The 19590-nt window shown below is 48.2% G+C and overlaps 9 protein-coding genes across 9 annotated transcripts; 4 read left to right on the forward strand and 5 right to left on the reverse strand.

Moving 5' to 3' along the window:
• Positions 1–1169: 1169 nt before the first annotated feature.
• F5147DRAFT_586252 (uncharacterized protein) lies at positions 1170–2082 on the reverse strand (the record flags this gene model as incomplete). Its single annotated transcript, XM_041431914.1, has 2 exons — positions 1170–1837; positions 1923–2082. 2 exons carry the CDS (start codon positions 2080–2082, stop codon positions 1170–1172), a joined length of 828 nt encoding a protein of 275 aa, XP_041286557.1.
• Positions 2083–2774: 692 nt separating this feature from the next.
• Positions 2775–3674, reverse strand: F5147DRAFT_439693 (uncharacterized protein). The gene is made up of 2 exons (XM_041429878.1): positions 3385–3674; positions 2775–3331 (listed from the first exon to the last, which is right to left on the reverse strand). Exons 1-2 carry the CDS (start codon positions 3619–3621, stop codon positions 2939–2941), a joined length of 630 nt encoding a protein of 209 aa, XP_041286558.1. The 5' UTR covers positions 3622–3674; the 3' UTR covers positions 2775–2938.
• Positions 3675–3701: 27 nt separating this feature from the next.
• On the forward strand, positions 3702–5488 carry F5147DRAFT_723567 (chorismate synthase). The gene is made up of 6 exons (XM_041438979.1): positions 3702–4033; positions 4086–4163; positions 4221–4443; positions 4502–4776; positions 4839–5143; positions 5197–5488. Exons 1-6 carry the CDS (start codon positions 3944–3946, stop codon positions 5447–5449), a joined length of 1224 nt encoding a protein of 407 aa, XP_041286559.1. The 5' UTR covers positions 3702–3943; the 3' UTR covers positions 5450–5488.
• Positions 5489–6918, reverse strand: F5147DRAFT_723569 (uncharacterized protein). Its single transcript, XM_041438980.1, has 5 exons — positions 6592–6918; positions 6319–6506; positions 5848–6254; positions 5764–5827; positions 5489–5714 (listed from the first exon to the last, which is right to left on the reverse strand). Exons 1-5 carry the CDS (start codon positions 6716–6718, stop codon positions 5649–5651), a joined length of 852 nt encoding a protein of 283 aa, XP_041286560.1. The 5' UTR covers positions 6719–6918; the 3' UTR covers positions 5489–5648.
• An 11-nt stretch (positions 6919–6929) lies between these two features.
• On the reverse strand, positions 6930–9152 carry F5147DRAFT_723581 (UPF0052-domain-containing protein). The gene is made up of 11 exons (XM_041438981.1): positions 8690–9152; positions 8439–8639; positions 8319–8388; positions 8169–8259; positions 8052–8108; positions 7796–8000; positions 7629–7746; positions 7497–7576; positions 7387–7441; positions 7203–7341; positions 6930–7137 (listed from the first exon to the last, which is right to left on the reverse strand). Exons 1-11 carry the CDS (start codon positions 8988–8990, stop codon positions 7015–7017), a joined length of 1440 nt encoding a protein of 479 aa, XP_041286561.1. The 5' UTR covers positions 8991–9152; the 3' UTR covers positions 6930–7014.
• A 291-nt stretch (positions 9153–9443) lies between these two features.
• F5147DRAFT_586282 (uncharacterized protein) lies at positions 9444–10228 on the forward strand (the record flags this gene model as incomplete). Its single annotated transcript, XM_041431917.1, has 5 exons — positions 9444–9507; positions 9569–9709; positions 9762–9886; positions 9972–10108; positions 10162–10228. 5 exons carry the CDS (start codon positions 9444–9446, stop codon positions 10226–10228), a joined length of 534 nt encoding a protein of 177 aa, XP_041286562.1.
• Positions 10229–10926: 698 nt separating this feature from the next.
• F5147DRAFT_439791 (uncharacterized protein) lies at positions 10927–11458 on the reverse strand. Its single transcript, XM_041429879.1, has one exon. The coding sequence runs from the start codon at positions 11320–11322 to the stop codon at positions 11053–11055; it is 270 nt and encodes an 89-aa protein (XP_041286563.1). The 5' UTR covers positions 11323–11458; the 3' UTR covers positions 10927–11052.
• Positions 11459–14156: 2698 nt separating this feature from the next.
• F5147DRAFT_723634 (P-loop containing nucleoside triphosphate hydrolase protein) lies at positions 14157–16761 on the forward strand. Its single transcript, XM_041438982.1, has 10 exons — positions 14157–14332; positions 14387–14488; positions 14541–14618; positions 14669–14737; positions 14801–15230; positions 15286–15606; positions 15669–15784; positions 15842–15989; positions 16038–16378; positions 16432–16761. The coding sequence occupies exons 1-10, from the start codon at positions 14227–14229 to the stop codon at positions 16653–16655; spliced, it is 1935 nt and encodes a 644-aa protein (XP_041286564.1). The 5' UTR covers positions 14157–14226; the 3' UTR covers positions 16656–16761.
• On the forward strand, positions 16762–18944 carry F5147DRAFT_723637 (uncharacterized protein). Its single transcript, XM_041438983.1, has 11 exons — positions 16762–17065; positions 17140–17187; positions 17239–17346; positions 17396–17491; positions 17541–17623; positions 17681–17845; positions 17902–18035; positions 18082–18195; positions 18246–18349; positions 18409–18585; positions 18637–18944. The coding sequence occupies exons 1-11, from the start codon at positions 16959–16961 to the stop codon at positions 18713–18715; spliced, it is 1215 nt and encodes a 404-aa protein (XP_041286565.1). The 5' UTR covers positions 16762–16958; the 3' UTR covers positions 18716–18944.
• Positions 18945–19590: the final 646 nt, after the last annotated feature.

Genomic DNA, 19590 nt, shown 5'->3' on the forward strand with positions numbered 1-19590 from the left:
TTCGTGTGAGATCCCCTTGGTCCCACACGATCCGCTGATGCGAATACTTGCGGATATCATCGGGCCACAGGAATTTGGCGGGATGCTACCAAGGGACAGGACCAGGGTCTGGCCTAGATCTGTGTCATCCAAAGCATATTTAGCTACGCGGATGCCCTCATTCCGCCGACTGTTTCCTCATAGATAATGATATATTTCGTATAAAAAGCTGGCTTGGCACATCACACCCCTGCACGACCAGCCACATTGTTACCTTCTGCCAGAGATCATCCCGCCGGATCAGACCTGATCAAGGGAGCGAGCAACGGACTGCTATGGTTGGCCTCACGGTGATGGCATATTCTAGGGATGGTTTAGAATGTGACGAGATAGACGGTGAGATAGATGAAACTATGACGCCGCTCAGTGGCAGGACCCTTGGTAGACATACATATGGAGCAACCTGGTGTCAACAACTACATATTAATTGAATGAGGGGGCAGTGATCTCAGGTAATCTCCTTCCCAATAATCAAATGGAAGAGCCAACGTTACGGAGAGTATACCCAATAGATAGCCCAATATAGCTCTCTTGATTCCACTTTGGATCCAAATACCAATCATCTCATCTCATGAATTTGTTGGATGTAGTTGATTCTAGTTCCAGCGAGACCAACTACTTCCACTCGTGGATACGGGAGACCACCCGGCACAATCAACGAAAAAAATAACTCGCCAAGGGACTTTTAAAAGAAACAAAAAGAACGCAGGGCACCAAATCCTGGCGCATTCATCGTGCACGGACCTATTAACTGATTATGATCTTCGCCACTAATGCATGTTGTTGCGAGAAAGGAAGTGGCGGCGATTGCCTCCTCCTCCCCTGCCTCCGCCATTACCTCCCTGCCCCCTACCTCCATTGCCTCCTTGCCCTCCACCTCCACCTCCGTTGCCTCCATTTCCTCCTCCATTTCCTCCGTTACCTCCATTGCCTCCTCCATTGCCTCCTCCATTGCCTCCATTGCCTCCTCCGTTGCCCCCACTTCCATTACCTTGGCCAGAGGTGTCAGTGGATGAAGCAGCAGAGCTTGTCGCAGTCGTTGTCGCACTCGCAACTGCCGAAGGCGCTGCAGAACTACTTCCAGTACCGGCAGCGGCACCGTTAGCGTTAGCATTATTACTGACAGTAAACTAGATGGATGATGAGTGCATGGAAAACATGTGTCGCGGGAATGAACGCACGTAGACTGCATCATCAAGAGATCCATGCTGTGCAATAGGCACCAAGACTGGCTGGTGGTTTGCGGCACTGTTGATCGTCGAGATCTTGTATGTCCCTTCCGGAAGACCACCCGTCACGTCCGCAGTGAGGATGCCGTTATTAGCTGGCGCGTTCAGTCCCTTGAAGAACGAGAACTTCGTAGGGTCGGTAGGCGTCGTTTGCGCAAGTGAGTCCAGTTGCTCGATGACAATGTGGGAGTGCCCCTGGATCTGCCCTTGTGCGTTTAACTGCTGGGGTGCGGAGAAGTAGGTTTGTTCGGCATTGGTAAAATTCCCTGTCTGCATGCCTTGAATGGCAAGAGAGACAGTGAATGCCTGGTTCGGCGGGATAACGTCGAGATTCTTCGGATTGGTGAATTTGGCAGAGGGCATGTTCGCCGTGGAAGGGATGGAACCCATAGGTGCGGGGTTGCATGACCCACCAGAGATCTGCTGGCCATTGGTGATCGGCGCATTGGGGGTCGTCAAGCAGAAGTTGATGAAGTTATTCGATGAGGTGAGTGATGCGACCTGGCCAGCGGTAGGTTGACCTTGACCGTTGTTTTCGAAGCCTGTCGCGATGACCGCGGGGTCAAGAGCTGAAGAAACACAAATGAAGACATTGCGCAAAAAAGAATACAACAAAAAACATACTCAGGGAGCTCTGGGGATCGCCGCCACTACCGCCTCCACCACCACCTCCGCCCCCGCCCCCGCCTCCATTTCCGTTACCATTTCCGCCGCCTTGTTGGCGCACAACTAGAGCAGGCCCAGGAACGGCGAAGCCAACGACCAGCGAGGCAAAAGCAGGCAGGGCAACAAGAAGTCGGAAAGAGTGCTTCATTCGAAGAAAAACTACAACAGGCTTCGCAGAAGCCGAGAAAGAATGATCAGGGGAAGGGTCCTATAAATCTGCTCTGACGTTAATCATCTCCCTAAACGAAGGAAAGCAAAAATGTGACACTCACAAGAAAGCAGCACGGCTGCTAAAGAGAAGGTAAGAAAAAGAAAAAGCAATAACGAAGGGAACGGTTTGACATTTATACTGAACTCCAGGCTGCAGACGGTGTGCTCCTAACTTCGAAGGTCACCACGGGAACTGCAGCGAGCGGTATCGAGCGACAAAGACAAAGACCACGACAGCATCGCGACAGCCATTCGGCAATGTCAAATTCCAGCAAGGTTTGAAGAAAATGCTCTGAAGAAAACCTTTGAAAAGGATCGCCGTGAAACATAGTAGCGGACTTACTGCCAAATCGGGGATGTCGACATCGCAACAGGTGTTGTTGTTTAGCAACTGCTTTGTCAGCAACATGTCAAGAGCGGCAGTAGTGACTGATAAGATCGAAAATACCAAAGGACCTTCGATCATATGTGATGAGGGAGTCCACGAATACCGCAAACCTCAAGGAGACCAGAATTTGAAACGCCTAGGGAATGTACCACCCACGAAGTCTGCAAGATGAACGTGGTGGGTTGTCCGAATGGGAGGAGGGGGACATTTGCAGAAGACTGTCGACGAGACAAGACACGTATCATACATACAAAAAAAATTGACAGCCACGTAAGAGTCATCGGTACCTGAATCTGGTGGGCAGTTTCGCAAAAAAAAAAAACCGTTCCCTGGTACGAGGCATTTGTGCTGAGGGGTATATTAACATTAAACACAGTAAAAATAATCACTATACAGTAGACGCGTTCTACTCATACTTATTAGACGTTTTTACCATGAAACATGCGAGCGTGTCTATTTCACTGACCGCATGGTCCTGGAAATGTCTCTCTGCAATGGCAGCAAAGATTGCTTGGATCTCAGCGATATCCGCCAAGATGGGCGTGCGGCTCTCGCTTTCCTCGAGCAAGCGAGAGCTTCGTCGGCGGCTTGGATCTTTCGTATCTCTCCTTGGCCTGTTGCCAGAAGTAGAGATCGTGAATGGACTAAGGCCTCGCGGATTCTGTCGTACAGGGTCTAGGAGAGAATCGGGAGATGGTGGATCTGCTGCGGTCAAGGGTGATGGGTATACGGGTGGAATGAGATTGAAATGAGAGAGGTAACGATAAAGCCCTGCAGTTGGCATGTTTCTGAAGTCAATCTGACGTAGAATACGTCAATGTCATGGTGGCAGGTGTCGCGGAATGCTCTCACTGCGCTCTTTAAGTCATTATCCGCAGACTTATCCACCCTTCTGCTGACTGTCGTGCCGTGTTCTACTCTCTTTCTTTTGACGCGTGGCTCTCCCTCTGCCCTGTCGGCCGCCTGTCTCTTAGCCCCTGCAACTCCAAAGTAGGCTGCATCGTCATTTGGTTTCTTGCGAGCTTGGGGACGTGATCGTGAGCCTGACGTTGAGCCGGCGTTGGCTGATAATGTCGCTACCGCAGACATATTTTGAAATTGGTTTGAAACGATGTGACTGCAGACTTAAGCTAACAGTTTCATAGTCCCACTGATGTTCCCACGGCGCTTATCATTTTATCTTTCCGGTTAGTCCTGGAGCTGTTTCATTAACAACCTCTAGACCAAGGCTCTGCAGGACTAGTCCAGCCGGATAGGCTGTTGCATGGCTTAGAAACACTTACTAGCCTAAAGCGTTGTTAATCGCGACAAGTTCGGTTCACTAGTGCCATATGCTGTCGCGGATAAATAGAAAATAGAAATCTCATACGATCCCTGAGCTTCTCATTTTGCCTCTTGCCTTCAACCAACTATGTCCACCTTTGGATCCCTTTTCCGCGTAACTACCTACGGCGAGAGCCATTGCGCCTCTGTAGGTGCGATCATCGATGGATGTCCTCCTGTATGAGTCATTTCCGCTCGTAATATAAATCAAAGTTCACGATATGCTGCAGGGACTGGAGCTATCTCCACAAGACATTCAGGTGCAATTGAGTCGCAGAAGACCAGGTCAGAGCAACCTCACCACACCGGTAAGGTTCTTTTCTATTTGTGTATCAATCATATTCTCACCCCGAAGTCTGCGATAGCGAGATGAGAAGGACCTCGTGCACGTGCAATCTGGCATCGAGCAAGGTGTAACCCTTGGAACTCCTATAGGCCTCCTCGTAAAGAATGAGGACCAACGTCCAAAGGATTATTCTGAGACAGATTTGTACCCTCGCCCGAGTCACGCAGATTACACCTACCTTGAAAAGTATGGTGTGAAGGCTAGCAGTGGAGGCGGACGTAGCAGTGCACGGGAAACTATCGGTAAAGTTGTCTAATTTGTGGCGTCCCTCGGAGTCTAATATGGAGTTTATTTGCATAGGTCGTGTTGCAGCGGGTGCAATTGCCGAAAAATACCTCAAACAGGTGTTTGGCATTGAAATCGTCGCGTTTGTCAGTTCAGTCGGCAAGATCCACCTGCCGTCCAACATAGCCCCGCCGTCCCTCACGGAAGTGGACGGGGACGAGGACAACGATGACGCGGCGGATGCGCTAACACCTGAATTTAGACAGTTACTAGCTACGATTACTCGGGAGGAGGTTGACAAGCATCCCACACGCTGCCCTCATCTGGCAACTGCGGAACGGATGACGAAGGTGAGCATCATCTCCCTCATGATACCTGTCGTGATTAGTGACCAATTGCTCGTTATCAATAGCGTATCATCCGTGCTAAAGAGTCTATGGACTCTATTGGTGGGACAGTGACGTGCGTCATTCGTAATGTTCCGTCAGGTCTTGGAGAGCCAGTTTTCGACAAGTTCGAAGCGAAACTTGCGCAAGCTATGATGTCAATTCCTGCCACGAAAGCTTTCGAGGTTGGCTCAGGCTTCAGAGGAACAGAGGTTCCCGGAAGCAAGCACAATGACGCGTTTATCGTAAAAGATGGTAAACTCGGCACTTCCACTAACTGGAGTGGTGGTATCCAAGGAGGTATCACCAATGGCGAAGACATCTACTTCAGGTACAGAATTCCACCTCTCAGGGTCATACTTCACTAACTTTTTGCTACTGCAGGATCGGATTTAAGTCACCTGCAACCATATCACAGGCACAACACACCGCACAGTACAATGGTACACCAGGAACACTCGCTGCTCGCGGACGTCACGACCCTTGTGTTGTCCCTCGTGCTGTTCCCATCGTTGAGACCATGGCAGCCATTGTCGTCATGGACCAGCTACTCAATCAAAACGCACGCAAGACCGCCGCTGGGCTGCTCCCTCCTATCACAACGCTCCCACCCACCATGGTGATGCCATCGCATTGATAATAGAACGAAGATCTTGATAGAGTATATAGACCGATATCTTTCAGCAAGAACATGTTGGGTATGACGTGATGCTAATATACAAATGTAGTCTGAACAAGATAGCGCGAAAGCAAAGGGCCACCAACGACGTCACCACGCCTGAGTGGTGTCTCCTACATGTGTTTGAGATCAAGAAATTTCGCGCGGTGTTCTGATGTTATTCATCGTCAGAGCAGTCTATGCAGAGGCAGCAAACAAGTGATTCAAATTGCCACCACCACCACTGAAAGAACGTGAGCGATCCACACTGTGCAAGAGACTTGGCTCCTCACGTGGCGGTTTAGCAGTCTCCCGGGCCACTTGCCGAAAGTGTCATCTATCACACGTCCTCGCTGCCTCTCCACGTCCTCATCCACCAATTATTTTCGTCATATCCCCTTGCGTACGAGTACCTGCAAGGGGGTCGTAAGAGTGATGTGTGTTCGTTCACAGGACTGTGATATGGTTCTGGTGGATTATTGCTGTGTCGTGATCTCCGCCGGACAGTAGGCGATGATGGCTCTGAAACATAGTTTTGAGATGCAAGGATACTTACTCGCTGACCTAGTGGACCCCATCCTTTTGAACTTGCAGCGTTCGCAGAGCGCAATGGTGCGGAAATAGATGAACAAGGTGAGCCTGATATCGACGAAGCACCCGACGGCAGTCCATCAGAAAGCCGTCTGCGACGCATGCCAGCAGTTATGCGTACACGAGAACGAAAGTGGACCCGTGGGCTGGATCGATCACTAGAGCCCTGAGGGTCATCTCCGGATACTGTTAACTACGTTCAATGCATTGAGACTAACTGAGCACCCCAGATTCCATGTGACAACGTGCAGGCTTACATAGGGTCGAGGTCCATCGACAGATGGACATCCTTGTTTAGAACGACGTATGAAATCAATCGTGTCCTCGTAACATTCCTCGTCCTCGGAATCAAATGTACTAGTAATGCTGTGGCGGCCGCATGCTTCCCTTGGCTCCCTACTTTTATCCTGCCTGTGCAGCTGATTAGGCATGATAACTGATTCATCTGAGAAATCAATTCGTAATGATTACCCAAAATGAGAAGATATTGCGTGAGGTCTGACGAGGACAGAAGTTTCATATCCACATACCTTTCATTTGGCTTTTGCGGCTCCTTGCCAAGTTCCCCTGAGTATCACCCTGGGTCCTATCACCATTTTGCATCGCTGTAATATCCGCTTTGAGCGTATTGCTAGCTGCGATACTCGCGGGAGACATGTGGGATTTTTGAGAGGGTATCTGTGTGGGGAAAGCACAAAACAAATGCACTTGGTCGCAGTCGATTGGTGAGGTAATAGCAAGGTAATAGATAGATAACTTATTTCCGCTCACGTGCCACGTACAATTTGTTTATGACAACCAATGACCACATGTATCGGAGGTTGCGGTTTTTAGATTTTGACATAGGCACAAGAGTCAAGACAGGTCCCAGGAAACAACCGAGAAAGTTATTCATGTATACGGGCAGTAACGATCTATTATAATTTGGTGAGAAGACATTCTATGTAATGTAACTATTGTCCTGATAAGATTTCCTCAACAGCTTGCTGAACCACGGCAGCATCGTATTGAGGTATTCCAGAATTGGGCGTGCGTTCGGATCTTTTTCCGACCAAAATGCACTTGATACCAAGTGTCTGTAGGAACAGGAAACGATAAGACTGATGGTGGCCAGGGGTAGAAACATGAGGCAGCGGCTCACGGTCATGGCTTCGACATCTACTGCTACATTTGTCCCCTCAAGATATACCAGATGCGTGATGAACGCTGAGATCGGATACAATGGAACGTTTCCTAGCCCGTTTGGCGGGTATTGCGAATTCAACACCGAGGTGATAGCTCTGCGCTGTTTGAGATCAAGATCCCAGGGCAAAATAAGGAATCACCTGATATAGTCGACGGCGGTGTATCCATCTGTTTCTCTATCATTACTGCCGTTCACTGTTGGAGATGACTGCACTCAGTCTAGGTCACCGGACAGTGCCGCAGGACCTACGAAGAAGCGCTTTGACACGTAGGAGCCGAGATCCCGCGATCGCAGATGCTACGCCGCGGAGAGCCAGGCAGGGAATGATGCTGAGTATTCTTCATTAGGAAGATGTTTGGAGTCCCTGGATCGCGCACTCGCCTCGTCCACAAAGATCCACATGAGTACACTAACACCTCCGAAGTTGATAGGTTCTTGATAAATTGAGGGTTTGGTTTCGGGTACACTTCGTGGCCATACCCATTAATATAGTAGAGTCCTGATCCAGGATGGGTGCCGCGAATCAGACCCTGAACAAGGTTACTCACTGCATATCCGAGAATGGAGAGGCTCATATCCGCCTTCTTTGGCTTGTTGACTGTACATAATGTTAAACCGATTCTGCGGTATGATCTCGCCTAATCCATCTATGGGAGATAGCGGATCCAATGACAGCAGCTCTGAGTCAGAGGTGTTTGCAGGAGCCACTGGATGCGATATTTCACATTGACCCAGCAGCTGCGTGCCATCCTCCTACAAGCCATGTCAAATTAGACAAACCCCGATCTGGGTATTGGCACGAACCAGTTCCACTGCAATGGTAGTGATATGATTCGTCACGATGACTGGCAAAATGTTCGCCTTAGAATCGTGTTCAGGGATATGCTTCTTATTCATTCATATGTTTTATGACAAACACACCTGGCTATTCGTTATTGTGGAGAACAAAAATATTGCGGACGGCAAGGACCGGAAGAAGCCCTGCGCACCTGCCAGGAAGTAGTTACCTATGCTGCGGAGTGCAAGTCTGAGTCAGTACCAACAATCGGACCAGGAACAACTACAACCAACCTTCCATTTAGGAAGGAGAAGTGTTTGTGTGCTCGCTTGAGGACTTCGTTCTCAAAGTATACCAGGAAACCTAATTGAAGCCGTGAACATGCCGGAGTTGGCATCCATTATCAGCATTACCTCGGATGACTTCCTTCCGGTCGTTCGGGATGCCCGACCACAGAGGACTTTGACCTTCGATGATGGCCCGCCATTCATCGCGTGCTTCATTCTCGGACACGTTCGAGGGTAATCTGTGAGACAAAAGGGTGCGCACGGCATCGAGAGGCGAACCGAGAGGAGCCGGAGGGATCAATCTGACAAGTCTTGAGCGAATGTCACCTTGATATCTGCATGAGCACTTCTCAAGATGAGCGCGAAGTGCCATTCACCGATAGATGGTCCACCGAGTACCCTGATTATCTCACTGGACGATCCACCGTCGTCAGAGACCGGAAGAACATAACATGCATTTTCGAATGCAGCGCATATGGAGTTCCCGCCCGAACCACCGGATATCACCAAGAAAGATGGTTTTGAGCGAGAACTTGCCGCGGCGTCAGACACATGAGGCCCATTCTGGAAATGGTCATGGTCATCAGTTACTAGTGTTGGATTGTGTCTGTTCCATGTTGTCCTTGTGCTATCTGGCTGCAATGGGAGGTCGAACACAGATGAATTCGAGCTGTCCATTCAACAGTAGAACTAAATGTTCAGCTCGGAATTCAGGTTGAGAACGATACAACAAGGAAACGGTATGCCCGAGGTATACAATAACGAAGATCAGATTCAAGGAACCCGACCTGAGTAAAAGTTTACGCTCTTAGGTTGTACGTACATAGGCGCTGATGTGACATTAATTACTTATACTACTCGTTACCTTCGTTCAACACTGTCACGAGCAGTACGTAACTGCTTCACTGGAACCATCGTTATAGTATTCACTGACAAGTGCTGGCCAGTGTCAGTCAATACGAACATACGCTCTGGAGTCTGAACGATCATATAGGAAGAATTTAAATGTCCTCGAACTTCACAACAACACTGCCGTGGAACCCGGCGCGTTACTGCGGTACCCACGCCCTCTGCTCAGCCTCTACACATATTGAACACATTCCACGTTAACATTATTTCGCGGTAAACGATATGGTTCGTAACTTTGCAGCCTTGCCAGGTTTTTACCGTACTCTTTTCTTGTACATTGAACCAGGTAAGTATCCCTCTCACTTACCTAGCTCCCACTCAAACGACGGAATCACGGTCGTGCTCAGTGTCCACCGTATCACCTGCCATTTTGGCGTGGTTCTTTCCGGGCGCCTCCTGGTTCCACCATGAGCTGATACCAACTACGACTGCTGCTTCTGGACTGCTAGATGCTAGGACTACGATGGCTATTTGGCAGTTGGGAAACTGTGCGTCTTCCACGTCTACTTTGTCCATTTGACCCAACTGAAAGATCTTTAGGCTACCTTCTGCTGGGTTTAATCTCATCCCTGGTCTTCAGAGCTATCCGAGATGCTCTTCCAAATAATCCGGAGGCTCAGGAGCGTATACTTGGAGCAAGTTTCACTGCGCTTGCTCTGGCAGACGTGGGTTCTCTCCGTTTCTCATACTTATCCACTCGTCTAACGAGCTGCATCGTAGGTAACACAGTAAGTCTTAGTATTCTGCAAGTGTTTGCCTCATACAACACGTTTCAGTATTGCTGCTTCATTTATTGGCCTCCCCGATGAGCTCAAATACTCCTATGGCAAGTGGAATCCCATGACCCATGGCAATATCACTTTTGTGATATTCCTGTTGAGCGTAAGGTACGTCAAGAGAAAATGCACTACCAGGCTTTTCTCACAAACGCATTTGTAAGACTTGCCTGGTTCGCAGGAGTCGGTCGTACTACATATTACTACGGGAAACGGGCCAAGGTGGACTGAGCACCTGAGTTGCTTTTTGTAGATTAGGCCACTAGGCGGTTTCACGTCCGGCACAAATTGCATGTGGGGTCTATAAATCCAACTTTGCTGTACAACTTTAAGGTATGAGCATAAATCTGAAGACTTCCGAGAATAACACAGTCTAAGTCTTAGTAGTGTTCAAGTCCCAAAAAGGTATTTGTGAAGAAGGGTCCAATCCCAGTGGTAATGGACCACACTCCCAGCCTCCATGCGTGGTGAGCATCGGTATTACTAGAAATGGAGAACAGCAGTACAGTGGTCACATATCTACAAGGTTCCAACGGGCGGTGGGTAAAGAAACACCCCTGCCACGACTAGGAACCCTAACAAACGCAAGAGTGGGTTTGTGAGATTCCAACAGGCATTTGACACTGATATTCCTGTTGCGAGGAGGACTTCTGAGACGTTCCATGAGTGGCAGCCTTCTTCCCAGATAGTAGCGCGTCGCAAACTGGTAAGCAAGAAGTAAGCAAGAAGTCAGCCGTAGGTTTATACGTACATGCCATCACAATGCAAGAACTCATCTCCTGTGAGGCGGCGCTGTGCACCATGTGGTGCGATTGACCTACATGAGCAAGTGTGAAGTGCAAGATGAATGTGCAGCAGCGGGCGTATCATCCACCTGCAATGCTATTTCCCTTTTGTGATCTGCATCGACGATATTATCATCGGGTCAACTATTCCACTGGTGACTGTTTTTTGGGAGTGAGGTTTTGATCATCCGAGGCTGTGATGAGGTGGGGAGCGCTGTCGGGCAGAATAGAGAGATCGCGTTCCAAATAATCCTTCAAATCAGGGAAACGTCATTCACTACAGAGTGCTCTGTAGCATTTTGTAGCACAATTTAACCCGCTGATAAGTTGTCTCTGGTTTTGCCAGGGGGCGGCCATGGGTGTCGATAGGATATGCGTGGTGTACGTGGACTCGGCTCGGCTACCTGAGCTTTTAAAGACTTCCGGTACATCATCACCTTGGGCATTATCTTGATTGTCAAGGACAACATCAGCTTTGAAGACTCTGGACATAAAGGATCTAGACATAAGTATTAGTGAAGTAACACATAACGAAGGCATCTTGATTTACTTCTAACATTGACTTGAATGAGAAAGAATCTTCCACAGGTATCTACGCCTATCAAAGCGACTGGACGAAACCTGATTGATTGGGAGATACCTTGTCAGACGAAGGAACCTTTGCACAGGAACTAGCGTCGTGGATTCTGGAAACCCCCTCCCCAATCATTGCAATGATTGCATTCCTCGATTTGGTGAAGGTCAACCCGCGGTGATGTCACAATTTACCTGTGCCAGGTGGGTTCGATTGTTACTTGGAGCTAAACACACTACAATAACCTTCTCTCGCGGACTCGAACATAGTTTTGTGGTTGGAAAATGACTCAGGAGTGGGGGTATGCCTCACACCACGACTTCAGAGATACGATGGGCAACAAGGGCCCCTAGGCTAGCAGGTACTGTCTTACATAGAGTACATACTCTCAATGGACAAAAATCGAAATTCTTAAAAAAAACTCGGGAGATCCGACTGGCTTGGAAGAAACCATCTTAGATGAAGGAATTTTCGGCTAGGAGATATCGTCTCGGGTGAACACAAATGCCTTATTATTGTGGCATCGCCTGTTTCTGCCAAGGCCCGTCCGCAGTGATGTTGCACATCGAGTTCGACTCCGCCGGGTGCGCAGTTGCACAGAGTCCGATGAAAATATACCACGATGGTCGTCCCTCGGGATTGAATAGGGTCGTGCTCGAAAATAATTCGCGGGTCAGAATGCAAATATAAATGGTTTTGACTTCCACATCGTCAAAGATCGAAATATCAGATGCCATTGGAGGTTTAGATGGGTCTCGGTCATTGGCAGAGATGTTGCCCATCTATGAATTAGAAATCGCATGCAGAATAGGAGGCTGATTCGAGATACCATGTAGGAACTTGCGTCCCGTGTTAAAAATTATGAAAATATGCTGTTCACCGATAGAGCGATCAGGGAAAATGTTGCTTCCAAGGTCGCCATTCAGTTGAGTAACCGCAACCATTTCACCCTCGCCAGCCAAAGAAGGCACAGGATTCTGAATGTCAAGCGTGGGGATCGCAACGAAGGCGTGGCCCGGACTGACAGGTTCTGACAGTCGCACTGTGTAGCAGCCAAAGGCATAGTGACACCGGGGTCACTGGCGTTCATTCAGGCTCGTCATCAGCTACCATCGCGGGTCCAGATTCGGTGAGCTGTGATGGTTGCGTCCCTTTGAGTCTGCATATTCTCTTCACTATGACAGGTAGCGACACTGAGAGCGATACGTTCCTGTTCCTGTCTCTGAGAGATCAATGCGCGGATGCTCTTTTGAGCCTGGCGACCGTTTGAGAACATGCCGAGAGAGTCAAGATTCGAGTTACAAGGCAGATGGCGCTTAAGAATGGAGTCAGGCACATCTATTGATGGCAGTAAGTTGCTATCACTCGGCACAACACCTGGATTGAGAAATTTCTGACATTCGTGTTTCGGCAGTGGGATGGCACGGGGATATTGACGTGGTTCCAGGCGTTGACATCGTGTGATCTTGATCTTCTTGGAGGGGAAGGATTCAAGGATTCTGACCCTCGACATTGACCTTCCTACAGCCAAATTGGGAGCGTCCTTCTTTGGTACAGACTCTCCGTGAAGCAGGCGGTGACCATGCTCGGCATGAATGATGAGGCAAAATGTTGTGCCTTCATCCATGAGTCGTCCTGGTAGTAAACATACCCAGACTGAGTCGCGGCGGAGAAATTTCCGTATTCCTACTCATGGTAAGCGTGAATACCCATTGTGGGTAGTTTACAACTCTTTCATATCCCCTCTACACTTTCTAGCTAGTGGAAGGGCTTCGCTAGTTCCACTGGCAGCTATTCCCATACGTCGATTCAAAAAATCTAGGAAACAATTGACGAGTGGCCCCCCGATGGGCGAGCTGCCATGTAGTCAAAACATTGTTATAAACGGTGTTGGCTGCATAGAGAACTTTGTGCTCGTCTTCCTTCCTCCATCTGGCCGATTGTTGCGAAGATTCTGCAGGCGACGGACTCTTTCCACTAGGATATCATGTAACAAAGCGCGAGGGGATTTTAGGCGTACAATGAGGGGAGTGATTCTAGTGCAACCATGTTGTCACGGTTTAGCACAGGCCACGGCCATGTCTTGCGGGCTACTTGAGTTCGAAATCAATAGCACAAATCGTAATTTTGTGTGAAAATGATAAGTGTCGGGTCAGTGGCGAGGAACCAAGTATTTGAGGCTGAAAAAGTGTTGATATTCGTGGTATACATCCAACTGGCAACCAGTGTTACATAGCCTATAACTAGCGGAATTATACATACGTAGAACATAAAGTACAAGCAAAACTTACTGAAATACATGACGGATATGCTCGCCCAGAGTGAATATATCTAGCCAAGAGTATGCATATGGAACATTGAGCTCGAGTGAGATTTATACGCCCGCCTGTCGAATTCCACATGTCACGCGACGCGTCCTATCACGTGTTACTGACTTCGGCGACTGACGATCAGAGAATTTGCTCGTCATGGCTTGAGATGCGAATGAAGGAACGCCTTCTTCCTGTCTTGTGTAGGGGAAATGAACATCACACTTCTCAGTGCACTAAATGCCCATTATGAAACGGGCATCTGTCGGAAAGCCGCCGCAACTTCGTGACTTCAAGTAATAATTATGCCATGCTGGGTTTGCCAGGATGGACTCGGAATGAGAGCTATGGAAACTTCCCAGTTGGAAAGGCCTGCAGTGAGCACAAACCTAATTTTCGTGAACACCGCGGTAAAAGCGCAAGAAATGGAGAGTTGAAGTAATGGGTGTCAGTTAGTACACTGCTAGCCTTGACTTGTCCGAGTTTAAGTTTTTGATAGTCGAGCGTGGGACACAAAATAACCAGCTCTCTTCATTTACTTCCATAGATCTAGACAGGACTATGTCCAAGGATATAATACCCCAGGAAGAGCTCAAAAGGTCCAAGAAGGACAAGAAGCAGAAAAAGGCTAAAAAGTCAGTGGATCCTGCAAGCGACGAGCCCAGAGGTCTGCATAGTTCATTACAACCTGTACCCCTCCTGACCGGTCATGACAAGCCAGCTGAAAAGAAGGACAAAGAACACAAGAAGAAGAAACACCAAGAAAATCATGATCCCGAGCTTATTTCAGAGGGTGCTAAAATGGATGTAGATCCTCCAGAAGGTATGTCCTGGATACATCATGGTATGGTCTGCACCGTTAAGCATTTTCACAGGACGTGTCAAGAACAAGAAGAAGTCTGTTTCTAACGTCGAGGAGTCTGCGATTGAGATTGCTGTTGATGTGCCATCTGGTTAGTATACTTTTTTCATTCTCTCGAATTTATGAAGTAATGTCACCCAGAGCCCAAGGATAAGAAAAAGAAACACAAAGTCTACACTGAAGCCTCAGGCGATGCAGATTCAATTCCTGGTGAGATCAATCGGGATCAATGTACACTCAGGCGTTCCTCCGTCCTTACATACCTAACACTAGATGGTGAAAGAACTTCGAAAAAGCTCGAAAAGCGCAAGCGTGATGGCGCGCAAGAAATAGGCTCGGCGGACCAACCTAGCCCCTCCAAGAAGCAAAAAAAGAAAAAGCACGATCGCGAAGCCGAAACCCCATCTGTCGACGCTACAATGACTTCCCAACAACCGTCGTTAGCTACCCCATCCTCACAGCCCTCAACAAAACTATGTTCTCCTGCCGAAGGGGAAGCCTTTCTTGAAAAGCACAATATCACCATCAGTACTCAGACAAACAGCGATGCCGTCGTACCTGTAATATCATTCGACCAGCTCAATATACCGGATGGCCTACGTGGCGCATTTACTGGCTTCAATGAGCCTACTCCAATACAGGCGTGTACATGGCCGCCTGCGCTCAAAGGGAAGGACGTAGTAGGTATTGCGGAGACGGGGAGGTAGAATTTGCAGTTTTGCATACCATTGCACATTAATGCTTATGTCTGGATACAGCGGGAAGACTCTGGCATTTGGAATACCTGCTCTCGCACAGCTCATAGCTTCGCCCAAAAAGCCTAAGAAGAAAGAAAGCACGATCTCCGCACTTGTCGTCGCCCCGACACGCGAGCTTGCGATCCAGACTCATGACGCACTCTCTGCGCTGGGTGCACCATTTGGTATTGCTAGTGTCGCAGTGTTCGGTGGTGTCCCGAAGGACCCACAGGTCAAAGCACTGGCAAATGGAAATAAGGACGGGAAGACCACCAGAATTGTTGTAGGAACGCCCGGACGCATAATCGACTTAGTTAACGATGGTGTCTGCGACCTCAGCAGGTGAGCTTGTTATTCATCAACGGGGACATCGACATCTCAAGTATTGCTTTGGAATTGTGCAGAGTGAATTATCTCGTGCTAGATGAGGCTGATCGAATGTTGGATAAGGGATTCGAAAATGATATCACGAAAATTATTTCATACACTATTCAAGGGGAGGGGCGCCAGACCATGATGTGTAAGCACTTCCTCCGTTCTATTTCGCGCTTCCACTCATTATTGATTCCAATTTCAGTCAGTGCAACATGGCCTGAAGCAGTTCGTCGGTTGGCAAGTTCTTTCCAGCACAATCCTGTTCGAGTTACAGTTGGAAGTGATGATCTCACAGCAAACAGTCGCGTTGAGCAAGTTGTTGAAGTGTTTGATGACCCCCGTGAAAAAGAGTCTGTGTCTCTCGGTCTTTCTGTTAATCTTTTCTCACTATTCGGTAGCAATCGGCTTCTTAAACGCCTCAAAGATTTGTCACATAAAAAAACATCACGCAAAGGCTCTGATGAGGCGCGCATCCTGATTTTTGCGCTCTACAAGAAAGAGGCAACACGTATTGAGCAATCGCTGAGGCGCGCAGGTTACGACGTCGGTGCGTTACATGGAGACATGTCACAAACTGCACGCATGGACGCTCTCGAAAAATTCAAGACCGGGGAAACGGGTTTACTGGTGGCCACGGATGTTGCTGCACGAGGGTTAGATATTCCCAATGTTGGAGCCGTGATAAATTACACCTTTCCGTTGACACTTGAAGATTACATCCACCGAATCGGACGTACGGGTACGTATCGATTCAATCGATTCTGCAGAGTCTGACGAGCCCAACCCACTCAGGTCGTGGTGGACGCTCCGGTAAATCTATTACCTTTTTCACCGGAGAAAATCACGAGCGAGCATTGGCCGGCGAGCTCGCACGCGTACTTCGCGAAGGCGGGTTTGATGCGCAGGCAGACAATCTGAAACAGTTCCCGATGACAATCAAGAAGAAGGGGCATGCGGCATATGGGGCTTTCTTCAGAGATGATATAACTGCTGCGCCCACGAAGATAGTGTTTTAGTAGTGTTGGGAAGGGCAACTGGTTGTTTTTCATGGGAATGTCCATCTAGTTTTTACATAATGCAAGGCAACTGTGCAGCAACTGTGCATGTCGATTTCCGAGCTTCGACAAATCTGATAAGCAGCGAGCGGCAACTCCACTAGTCACTTCGGCAACAAATTCTGAATTGTGACGCGTGTTTCATCATCATCGTTTTTGCGGCCAGGCTATCATCTCCGAGCCAAACGCAACAAATCAGGGACACAGCAAGGCCCATAGTAAAATCGTTCTCAGTCAGCGTCTAATCTTTCGTGCCAATCGACCATGATGGGCCTTTTCAGCCAGGCTGGATCCCATATCAAGAGGGCACGCGGTCTCTCCGTGGATGATAGGGCGCCAGAAGACACAGAACCTGATGATACTTCAATCCTGTCCGTCATTCTTCTTTTACTTACTCATTCTTACATATACCCATGATCGTCTCCGATACTGATTCTGCTTGTAGAGACGAGAATGAGGGATCCGTCATTCTTTCGCTGATATCCCAGCTCAGGTGCGTGCTGTGTGCTACGTGTCAAGGCTTCGGTTCTGACACCCAGACAAGAGTTGGGATGGACCTGTCTAAAGTGACCTTTCCTACGTTTGTGCTTGAGCCCCGAAGTATGCTCGAACGCATCACGGACTTCATGTCGCACCCGGATCTCATATTCGGGCGAGTACACTGTTACCTTTCCCGATCTCAGGCATAACCCCCTGCCCAGTGCTGAAAATTGCGACGATCCAGAAGAGCGATTTACTCGCATCCTTCAGTACTACCTCGCTGGTTGGCATATCAAGCCCAAGGGCGTAAAGAAACCGTAAGTCTCCGTCCATTTTGCATCAGCAGCCCTTGGTTAGCGAGCGCAGATACAATCCCGTTCTTGGAGAGTTCTTTCGTTGTAGATATGACTACCCGAATGATACACAAGGTTTCTTTGTCGCTGAGCAAGGTATGTCGCTCGTGTAGCCGACGAATGCATGCTGGCGCTCACCAGTCCATTCTTCAGTATCACACCACCCACCTATCTCCGCATTCTTCTACATCTCCCCTGCAAATCGCGTCTGCATCGTCGGGGAGCTCAGACCCAAATCTAAATTCCTTGGTAATAGCGTCTCCACCACCATGGAGGGTGAGAACAGAATCACGCTTATGGGCGTTCCAGACGATGGCGGTGTGTAGTTCCAGGCTATTATGCATAGACATGCCGTTACTGACTGTACATGGCAGAGTACGTAGTAACGATGCCTAATATGTATGCAAGGGGGATTCTATTCGGCAAGATGGTACTAGAGCTAGGCGACACGTGTGTAGTGAAGAACCAGAAGAATAGACTCTTCTGTGATTTAGAGTTCAAAACAAAGGTCACTGCGCGGCTTTCTGGATGATTGTTGTCTAACACTATCTCAGGGCTTCTTCTCTGGGACATACAACGCAATAGCCGGACGTGTACGTCGAGGAAACTCAGACACAGGCGAGGTGTCAGGGCGGTGGAGTCATGTCATGGAATTTAAGAGCATCAAGGTCTGCCAAAGAACTGTCTTCTCAGTAGCAGCTTCCTGATTTAATTTCAGAGTGGGAGCAAACGCGTACTATTTGATGCTGCGAAAGATGGACAAAACATAGCACCGAAATATGTACCGGACATAGAACAACAAGAACCATACGAATCACGACGGTGAACGTGTTTTAATTGACTGATTGGATATGTGCTGATGATGGTACCCGGATCTACAGCCTATGGAAAGACCTTACGCAGGCTATCGAGGAGAGGAATATGGAACGTGCCACAGAAGCTAAGAGCGCAGTGGAAGATGCCCAACGCGAATTGCGCCGCAAACGAGAGGAGAGCGGCGAGAAATTTGTTCCTCGCTACTTCGAGAGACACGACGGACGGTGGGAGCCTAAACTCAAGTAATGCCATCTTGCACGCTTCTGCATGACCTCTGCTGATGCCTCTCATAGGATCCCTCGAGATGATTCTTCTGAAGCTATAGATGCAGTGCAAACCTGGATATGGCCTCCCAAGGGTGAATCGCGTTGACCTGTTATATACCTTTTCATTTTGACGTTTATCTGCTTTTGCTTTGTTTGTGTCTCACATCACATTTACATCTTATCCCACGCAGTTGTAACATAATGCGCATCCGTTGGATTGTACTATCGTTGGGCCAGAGTTGCAAAATTGTAGAGAGTTGCAAAACGCTTCATAGCTCATGCAACAACACAGATTCATAGCATTGTATTTTTTATTAAAAAAAATAAGTATGAGGAACATGTACGTGTACGGCTTCAAGCAAGTCCATCACTCGAAGTCACCTGCTTCACATAGAATAGTCAGGGGAAGACAAAGTTTCTAACAAAATTTGTTTTTTCACATACACTTTATACCTACCCTTATACCTTCTGAGCATTTTTCCGATGAAAATAAAGCAGAGTTGTGGTTGTTATTGACAATGCAATTACTAGTGTCAAAGAATGCTCAAGCGTGATGACAGGTTGGAACGGACGGATGAGGTCGGACGGTCGGATATCCCAGGATCGAGATGTCCTCCCGTGCGTACCGTTTGAGTCCAGGGTTCAGATTTACAAAATCGATGCTGTGACATAGTGTGACATCTACGCCAACCCGCTCATGGGAATCTATTGTTTCTTAACATCTTGCATCGGCATCCCTTTGGCAGCATCTTTTAAATACCTTTCGTTCTTCTGTCAACTAGAGCTTTCCTATGACACACGTAGCTATAATTCCATGTAATTATTTCGTCTTAATGTGTGGTAGTTATTGAGATATGAAAATGAGGTCCTCAGATTTTGACGATAATACCTGTAGCAAAAATTGAAGGGTATATATATACGCCGATGGATCCAATGAGTACCAGATGTGAAAATGAATGAGTATATAGAAAAGGAAATGCG

Source organism: Suillus discolor (assembly GCF_016758755.1).
Source record: "Suillus discolor strain FC423 chromosome Unknown F5147scaffold_96, whole genome shotgun sequence".
Lineage (NCBI taxonomy): Eukaryota > Fungi > Basidiomycota > Agaricomycetes > Boletales > Suillaceae > Suillus > Suillus discolor.

What these genes read in the sequence shown, in the direction of transcription:
- F5147DRAFT_439693 (XM_041429878.1), bottom strand. Translation starts at nt 3,621, where the DNA reads ATGTCTGCGGTAGCGACATTATCAGCCAACGCCGGCTCAACGTCAGGC. An exon ending in ATAATGACTTAAAGAGCGCA is followed by an intron (nt 3,332 to 3,384) that starts GTGAGAGCATTC and finishes ATTCTACGTCAG; the next exon opens with ATTGACTTCAGAAACATGCC.
- F5147DRAFT_723567 (XM_041438979.1), top strand. Translation starts at nt 3,944, where the DNA reads ATGTCCACCTTTGGATCCCTTTTCCGCGTAACTACCTACGGCGAGAGC. An exon ending in TCATCGATGGATGTCCTCCT is followed by an intron (nt 4,034 to 4,085) that starts GTATGAGTCATT and finishes GATATGCTGCAG; the next exon opens with GGACTGGAGCTATCTCCACA. An exon ending in GGCGAAGACATCTACTTCAG is followed by an intron (nt 5,144 to 5,196) that starts GTACAGAATTCC and finishes TTGCTACTGCAG; the next exon opens with GATCGGATTTAAGTCACCTG.
- F5147DRAFT_723569 (XM_041438980.1), bottom strand. Translation starts at nt 6,718, where the DNA reads ATGTCTCCCGCGAGTATCGCAGCTAGCAATACGCTCAAAGCGGATATT. An exon ending in CCGCAAAAGCCAAATGAAAG is followed by an intron (nt 6,507 to 6,591) that starts GTATGTGGATAT and finishes TTGATTTCTCAG; the next exon opens with ATGAATCAGTTATCATGCCT. An exon ending in TCGATGGACCTCGACCCTAT is followed by an intron (nt 6,255 to 6,318) that starts GTAAGCCTGCAC and finishes CATTGAACGTAG; the next exon opens with TTAACAGTATCCGGAGATGA.
- F5147DRAFT_723581 (XM_041438981.1), bottom strand. Translation starts at nt 8,990, where the DNA reads ATGGACAGCTCGAATTCATCTGTGTTCGACCTCCCATTGCAGCCAGAT. An exon ending in CCGGAAGGAAGTCATCCGAG is followed by an intron (nt 8,389 to 8,438) that starts GTAATGCTGATA and finishes GGCTTCAATTAG; the next exon opens with GTTTCCTGGTATACTTTGAG. An exon ending in ACGTGTCAAAGCGCTTCTTC is followed by an intron (nt 7,442 to 7,496) that starts GTAGGTCCTGCG and finishes CATCTCCAACAG; the next exon opens with TGAACGGCAGTAATGATAGA.
- F5147DRAFT_439791 (XM_041429879.1), bottom strand. Translation starts at nt 11,322, where the DNA reads ATGCCTTCGTTATGTGTTACTTCACTAATACTTATGTCTAGATCCTTT.
- F5147DRAFT_723634 (XM_041438982.1), top strand. Translation starts at nt 14,227, where the DNA reads ATGTCCAAGGATATAATACCCCAGGAAGAGCTCAAAAGGTCCAAGAAG. An exon ending in TGCTGTTGATGTGCCATCTG is followed by an intron (nt 14,619 to 14,668) that starts GTTAGTATACTT and finishes AATGTCACCCAG; the next exon opens with AGCCCAAGGATAAGAAAAAG. An exon ending in CGATGCAGATTCAATTCCTG is followed by an intron (nt 14,738 to 14,800) that starts GTGAGATCAATC and finishes ACCTAACACTAG; the next exon opens with ATGGTGAAAGAACTTCGAAA.
- F5147DRAFT_723637 (XM_041438983.1), top strand. Translation starts at nt 16,959, where the DNA reads ATGATGGGCCTTTTCAGCCAGGCTGGATCCCATATCAAGAGGGCACGC. An exon ending in TCGCTGATATCCCAGCTCAG is followed by an intron (nt 17,188 to 17,238) that starts GTGCGTGCTGTG and finishes CACCCAGACAAG; the next exon opens with AGTTGGGATGGACCTGTCTA. An exon ending in GAACCATACGAATCACGACG is followed by an intron (nt 18,350 to 18,408) that starts GTGAACGTGTTT and finishes CCGGATCTACAG; the next exon opens with CCTATGGAAAGACCTTACGC.